Source organism: Acinonyx jubatus, chromosome E2 (assembly GCF_027475565.1).
Source record: "Acinonyx jubatus isolate Ajub_Pintada_27869175 chromosome E2, VMU_Ajub_asm_v1.0, whole genome shotgun sequence".
In the NCBI taxonomy this organism is placed as follows: Eukaryota; Metazoa; Chordata; class Mammalia; order Carnivora; family Felidae; genus Acinonyx; species Acinonyx jubatus.
Genome location: NC_069396.1, coordinates 43,638,991 through 43,645,916, shown reverse-complemented (window position 1 = coordinate 43,645,916; position 6,926 = coordinate 43,638,991). Strand labels below are relative to the sequence as shown.

General features: G+C 53.6%; 2 protein-coding genes across 3 annotated transcripts; one reads left to right on the top strand and one right to left on the bottom strand.

Annotated features, from left to right (window-relative positions):
* Positions 1-1,200: 1,200 nt before the first annotated feature.
* On the top strand, positions 1,201-4,138 carry TYROBP (transmembrane immune signaling adaptor TYROBP). Of its 2 annotated transcripts, none has more exons than XM_015072019.3 (5): positions 1,201-1,342; positions 1,744-1,770; positions 1,921-2,055; positions 2,228-2,271; positions 3,907-4,138. In XM_015072019.3, exons 1-5 carry the CDS (start codon positions 1,282-1,284, stop codon positions 3,970-3,972), a joined length of 333 nt encoding a protein of 110 aa, XP_014927505.1. In that variant the 5' UTR covers positions 1,201-1,281; the 3' UTR covers positions 3,973-4,138. The 2 variants fall into 2 exon arrangements, with proteins under 2 accessions (XP_014927505.1, XP_014927504.1); XM_015072018.3 differs by having other exon boundaries at positions 2,225-2,271.
* A 664-nt stretch (positions 4,139-4,802) lies between these two features.
* On the bottom strand, positions 4,803-6,362 carry HCST (hematopoietic cell signal transducer). Its single transcript, XM_015072027.3, has 4 exons — positions 6,201-6,362; positions 5,786-5,809; positions 5,185-5,316; positions 4,803-4,956 (listed from the first exon to the last, which is right to left on the bottom strand). Exons 1-4 carry the CDS (start codon positions 6,241-6,243, stop codon positions 4,916-4,918), a joined length of 240 nt encoding a protein of 79 aa, XP_014927513.1. The 5' UTR covers positions 6,244-6,362; the 3' UTR covers positions 4,803-4,915.
* Positions 6,363-6,926: the final 564 nt, after the last annotated feature.

The following is a 6,926-nucleotide window of genomic DNA, read 5'->3' as shown; positions in this document are numbered from 1 at the left end:
TTGGGGTGTTGGAGACTCGGCCAGGCCTGGGCGATGGAGGCTGTTAGCAGCCGGTGCTCCCTCGGACTGGACCCTGACCCTCCTCTGGCTTCCAAATCCCCCCACCACAAAGGGCCACTCGGAGCCTGTCCCATGACCAGCATCCAGGTTCCCCTTTTCTCTCCTAAGCCCAGGCCCAGGGAGCTGCGGGGTGTGACGCCTGGATGGGGGAGGGGGGCTTCCTGCCGCTGGCCCATCCCCCAGTGCCTTAACCTCAGGTTCCTCCTAGCCAGTCCCAGCTCAGGCTCCTGTAGGGGCCTAGAAGTCCCTGTCTCCCCCTGGGTGCCCTCCCTCTGTCCTCACTTCCAGCTACTTCCTCATTTGGTGGGGCAGCCCAGCCTGGCCCAGTGGTCACCATGTTGTCCCCCCACTTGCCTCACCCCAAACGCTCAATCCTGTGTCCGTGCTGTGTGTTTTGGTGTCACTGCCTGCCTCTCTCTCTCTCTCTCTCTCTTTCTCAGCCTCGCCATCTCTTTCTCCTTCCTTATCTTTCTTTCGTCTTGGTTCTTTTTTTCTTTCTCTTCTAAGGGTCAAATATCTGTCCCTGGGTCCTGTATTTCACTATCACCTTTATTTCCTGTGTGACCTTGGGTAAGTGTCTTTACCTTTCTGTAAAATGGGGATAAGAGCATCTACCTCAGAAGGGTGCTGTGGGGGTTAAATGAGTTAACACTTAGGACAGAGTGCCTGCGGCTCATTAGTGCCCATATCCTGATGGCTCTCTTTTAATATCCTGTAAACATCACAAGGCTCTGAGTATCAAATAATTATAGCTGATGCTTATAAAAAGCTGACAAGTGTGGGACACTGTTCTAGAAACATTAATTCATTCCATCCCCATAGACCCCTACAAAATAGGTACTATTTTGCTCCTCATTTTACAGATAAAGAAACTGAGGACCAGAGAGGTTGAATGGCTTGTTCAAGGCTGCCCAGCCAGGAAGAGGCAATGCTGACGGCAATCATAGCTACTGACTCTCCCGTTACACCGATGGCTGACCCCTGAGTGGGGGTGGGTTGGCACATTTCCTTTTACGTTCCAGTAGTTAGGGGCTATAGCATGGCCCCTGGAGCGTCTTGGCCTGATTCTTTCTGGCGTTATCTGTCTCTGTCCCTCCTCCTGTCTTGTCCCCTCCTCCCTCCTGCCACCACCCACCTCAGACTTCCTCCTTCACTTGGTTGGACGCTACACCATATCCCACCGGCCCTTGAATTCTGGTGTCCAGCAGCGTCACCTGCGTCATGGGGGTCCTTGGACCTTCCAACAGGCTCCTGTTCCTGCCTCTCCTCCTGACTGTGGGTGGTGAGTTGGGGGCTTCTGCAACTGCCTCCCCCGTCCCTGGGCTCAGCTTGGAGCAGAGCAGAGAGCAGGGTAGAGCCCAGGGTAGAAGGAGAATCAAAAGGGAGGTGGAGGGAAGCAGATTCCCCAGCTCCCTAAAACTTGTGGGTCTCTCCCAGAGCCTGGGCCCCCAAGATCTGGCCTCTGGCAGAAGCGGGGGTGGGGGGACTCTAACGGTGTTGCAACAGGGCAGGTCAGGGTAAAAGTAATACAGTCCCGTGGCCTTGACGCTGACCCACAGGTCCCACCAGACATCATTCTCCACTCTTATCTCCTAGCTATCAGGACCCAGCCTCCCCAGCCTTCTGTGCCCACCCTGCAGTCACAGCCCCAGGCCTCAGTTTACCTTCTTTTTCTCTCCTCAGGTTTTAGCCCTGCCCAGGCACAGAACGGTAGGCCTAGACCCTGCAATTCCCCTCCCTGCCTCCCAAAGACTTCCCCATCTCTGTTCCCCAGTCTTTCCAAACCTGCCCCTGCTGACACCTCCTCCCAATTCCCAACTCCCACTGACCGCCCCCACAACCCCTGTGCCACATTCTCAGAATGCAATTGCTCCGTGGTGAGTCCCGGTGTGCTGGCGGGGATCGTGCTGGGGGACCTGGCACTGACCCTCCTCATCGCCCTGGCTGTGTACTCCCTGGGCCGGCTGTTCCCTCGGGGGCGAGGGGCTGTGGACGGTGAGTGGGGCCGGCAGGGGAGAGCCTGGGCCCCTCTGAGGACTTGCCTGTCAGGGAGGGGTAAGCTCCCAAGTCACGACCATCCAAAGGGACATTGATGGAGGGACAAAATTGTCCTGATTCACCACCTTAACTGTCTCTGCACCCTGCACTACTCCCCATCCCCCAGCAGTGACCAGGAAACAGCGCATTACGGAGACAGAGTCGCCATATCAGGTGAGAAACCCAGCTTCTCACATCTCCCTCCTACCCTGTGCATGTCTGTCCTAAACACCTCCCCAGTCCCTTTAGGACCTAGACCCTAAAGCCACTTTCTCAGCAACATTTCAAACCCTCAAAGACTAACGGGGCTTTCATGATCTGTCCACAAGGGCTTTCAGTGATCAATCATGACCTTACGCACAACTTAAAATGTGTGAGAAAACCCAGGGATGGCTTTACCTTTGCAAGGGCAAATGTAGGCCTTAACCTTCAGGCAGGCACTGAATTGTTCAGGACAGAATGATTTCTGGGAGAAGCTCTTAGAAGGGCAAGAGGATATAATTCAGCTCTAATTCGGTAACTCTGAAGAGAGGAGTTTTAGAATTTTTTGGAAGGAGGGATCCTGTATCGCTTTGAGAAGCTGAGGAAAGCTAGAGATTCCTCAGAAAATCCACACAAAAATTTACAAAATTGTACATATAATCTAGGGGCGGCACAAGTACCCTTGAAACCCTTCTTTTTTTTTTAACATTTTATTTATTTTTGAGACAGAGAGAGACAGAGCATGAACGGGGGAGGGGCAGAGAGAGAGGGAGACACAGAACCGGAAGCAGGCTCCAGGCTCCGAGCCATCAGCCCAGAGCCCGATGCGGGGCTCAAACTCACCGACCGCGAGACCGTGACCTGAGCCGAAGTCGGCTGCCCAACCGACTGAGCCACCCAGGCGCCCCCCCTTGAAACCCTTCTTAAGAACCACCGTGCAGACAGAGGCATCTCTCCTTCTCTTGCCTCTCTGTCAATGTCCTTCTCAACCCTTTTGGGGGTCATGGGCTCCTGTGAGAATCTAATGGAAGCTGAACAGACCCCTTCCCATCGAGGTGTGCACCCAGACCAGTCGTTTGCATATGATTTCAGGGATTCAGTTTGAAGTCTGTCTCTTTGGACCATAAACCTCCCCCTCAATTGTGAGCCTTGTTCTATGAAATCTCTTACTTACCTGCAGCCAGCTTTGCTCTGCTTCCCTTGTGGATTAAAAAGTCTTTTTGTAAGGTGTAAGAATCTTGAGTTTGGCTCCATGAGGTCCAGAAGAATGAGGGAGATTTTCAGTTACCGGGGGCGGTGAAATTTTGGGGGAAAGTGTTATTCTAATTTATTTATCCTTTGGTAGAATTTGTTGAGCACCTACACAGCAACAGTTTACGTACTAGTTGGAGAGATGGACTTGAAGCAAATTAACATAATATCATTGGGGGAAGTATCATGAGGGAAATAAAGCTGGTGTGGCAGCGACTGGGGTGTGCGTGTGGAGGGGAGAAATGAGATGGGGTATATCAAGAAGTGCTTCTCTGAGGAAGTGACATGAGCTGAGACTTGCAGGTGGAGAAGGAACCATCCATGGGAATATCTAGGAAACCTGTGTTCTAGGCAGAGAGAACAGCACACACAAAGGCCCTGAGGCTGGGACATGATGGTGAGGCAGAGCAGGAAGGGAAAGACTGCACTTGATTAAAATCCAGATCTCTTCCATGGCTGCAAGGCGGACGAAGCTGCTAGGAGCTTTACAGGCCACTGGGAGAAGGCTGAATTTTGTTTTAAGTTTATTCAGTGTACCTCTTCCACTAATGGTTCCCACCCTGTCCCTCCCATTAGGAGCTCCAAGGTCAGAGGTCAGATGTCTACAGTGACCTCAACACACAGAGGCCATATTACAAATGAGCCCAAGCCACAGCAGTCAACAACCTGATGCCTGGATCCAGTCATTCCTGATGCCTACCCAGCACCTTATTCCTCCTCCCACCGAGATACAGATCCAGAGTGCTCTCCCTGAGATGTCAGACTTTTCTCCACCACTGCTCCCAAATAAACATGGCACACAAAAACACTATTGAGTTATTCCAGATCTCTGGGCTGAAGGAGCAGGGGATATGTGAAGTTCCTGGGAGGGAGGGAAGCTCTGGGGACCCTGGGGTTCTTTGAGGAAGACTTAGAACTGGAGGTGTTTTGGAGCACCTGGCTGGCTCAGTTGGAAGAGCGTGCAACTCTTGATCTCAGGGTTGTAAGTTCAAGCCCCACATCGGCTGTGGAGATGACTTAAATTGTTTTAAAAAAATTTTTTAATATTTATTTTTGAGACACAGAGAGAGATAGAGCGTGAGCAGGGGAGGGGCAGAGAGGGAGACACAGAATCTGAAGTAGGCTCCAGACTCCGAGCTGTCAGCACACGGGGCTCGAACCCACGAACCACGAGACCGTGACCTGAGCCAAAGTTGGATGCTTAACCGACTGAGCCACCCACACCCAGGCGCCCTTACAATCTTTTTTTTTTTAATGTTTATTTATTTATTTTTGAGAGAGTGTGGGGGAGGGGCAGACAGAGGGAGACCAAGAATCCCAGGCAGGTGCTGAGCTGTCAGTGCAGACGCGGGGCTCCATCTCACCAACCACATGATTATGATCTGAGCCAAAGTCAAGAGTCAGACGCTTAACTGATGGAGCCACCAGGTGCCCCCCCCCAAAATCTTAAAAAACAAACAAACAAACAGAACTAGAGGTATTTCAGTTGCTTTATTCCAACCCAAGTCGGGAGTGGGTATCCTGTGCCACCACACACAATGTACGATGAGAGGGTCAGAAGTCAAAGGTGTCACTTACAAGGGGGTCAGCCCCTGCCAGGCATGTTCATGTAGATTTTGTCATCTTCTGGGGGTGGGGGGAGAGAAAGCATGAGGCCTGACCACCTACCAGCCACCCACGTCTCCACCTTCCTGGGGACCCCCTGCCTCAGGGGTTTCCTCAGGAGTTCCCCCATGCACCACCCCCAGGGTTTCCCCAGCATATCCTCCAGGGCTTCCCTGGGGGACACCTCCCTGGGGACCCCCTCCCTAGGGCCATCAGCCCCTCCGGGCCCCATCCTGTCTCTGCCCTCACCTTGGGTGGGCCTGCGGCGGGGGCAAGCACACACAAACACCACGGCAAGGATCAGCAGCGACACCACCAAATCGGCGGCCATGAGGCCTACCAGCATCGGCAGGGAGGGGGGCCCACATCCGGAACAGGAACCTGGTGGGTGGCGCCCAGACAGAAGGGGATTGAGGTGGGGGGAGGGGGTTTCAGACCCTCAGGACTGCACTTTGGGCATATGGGACAGAGGAAGTCCCTGGGGTGTGTGTGGGGGGGGGGGGCGCGGGTGTCTGAGAGTCTCTGGGTTTGACTTGGGGGATGAAAGGGGAGGTGGAGGACTGGAGACAGGTGGGGGTGTCCCAGCACAGAGAGACATGGGTGGTGCTTCGGGCCTAGTGGGTACTCCCAAAGAAGGCTGGGGGGTGGCTGAGTCCCTGGGGCTTCAATTTGGTGATGAGAGCAGTGATACGGGGACCCAGAGAGGGCTGCAGGTCCTCTGGGGGCTCTGATTTGGGGGTGAGAGGTGAGGTGGTGACCTGGGGTGTTCCAGGACCCTCAGGCCACACTTTAGGGACAGAAGCAGTACCTGAAGGGCCATGGCAAAAGGGAAGGAGTGCTGATTTCTCACCTGGGGTTGTCAGAGCCGCAGCCACTGTGAAAAGAGAGGGAAGGCAGGTCAGCAGGGAGAGGTGGTTCCCAAAACAGGGTGCAGGGAAAGGTGGTGTCCTGAGAAGCAACCTCCATTCCAGAGGGAGCAGATGAGAAAGAGGCCAGATGGGAAGGGGAGTTCCCAAAGACACACAGAGATAGGAAATCAGAAGAAGAAGGAGAGACAGACCCAGCAGGGAGATGGGGCGATTAACAGGCAGAGGCTCCAGACTCCGTTTCTCTCCCCAGAGAACCAGCCTCTGAAGCCAAATGGATCTCGAGGAAGGAAGGGGTACTGGGAGGATCTGCTCTCAGCACCCCTCCCTTCCGATGCCACCTGAGCCACCCTTTTCATAAATACCATGCCTGCCACCCCCCATAGCCACTGGCTTCACCTGGGAGCAAAAGCAGGAACAGGATGTCACTGGAAGGGGCCATGGTGGGTAGGGGCTAGAAGGGGTCTGGCAAAAGGCTTTGGTCCAGAGAAGTCCTGAGGAACAGTGGGGGAGTAGAGAAGCAAGCAATAGCGGATATCACCCTGCTGGTGACAAGGCCACCTGCTTCCTGTGTGTGTGGGAGGGGTAGAAGTGGTGAGTCCCTGTGACTGCCTTTGGGGGTAGGGTCAGAGACCAGGGAGGCTGCTATGCTTGTCCAGGTGGGAGGTGACAGATGGACCACGTTGTGAGCACTGGAGAGATGGAAAGATTCTGGAAGTAGAACCAACAAAATTTGTTAACCATGTAGGTATGGGCGTGTGAGAGACAGAGGGATTCAGGATGACCAAAACTTCTGGACTGAGCAACTGAAAAGTTGGGGCATCCTTTGACAGAGATGGCAAATGAGGGGAAGCAGGTTTAAGGGAAAGTGTCAAGGTCTGGGGACACTGAGTTGGAAATGCCTGACAGATTCCTCGTGGAACTGAATGACCACAGCTGCATCTATGAATTCAGGGGATAAATCTGGTCTGGAAATGTAAATTTTCAGGTTGATGGCTTATGGATGGTATTTAAAGCCACGAGACTGGATGAGGTCACCAAGGAAGTGAGTACAGACAGAGGAGTGCCCCTGGCCCCCAAGAATGGGTGAAGAGGCGGAAACAGCCAGGGAAGCAACAGCATGTG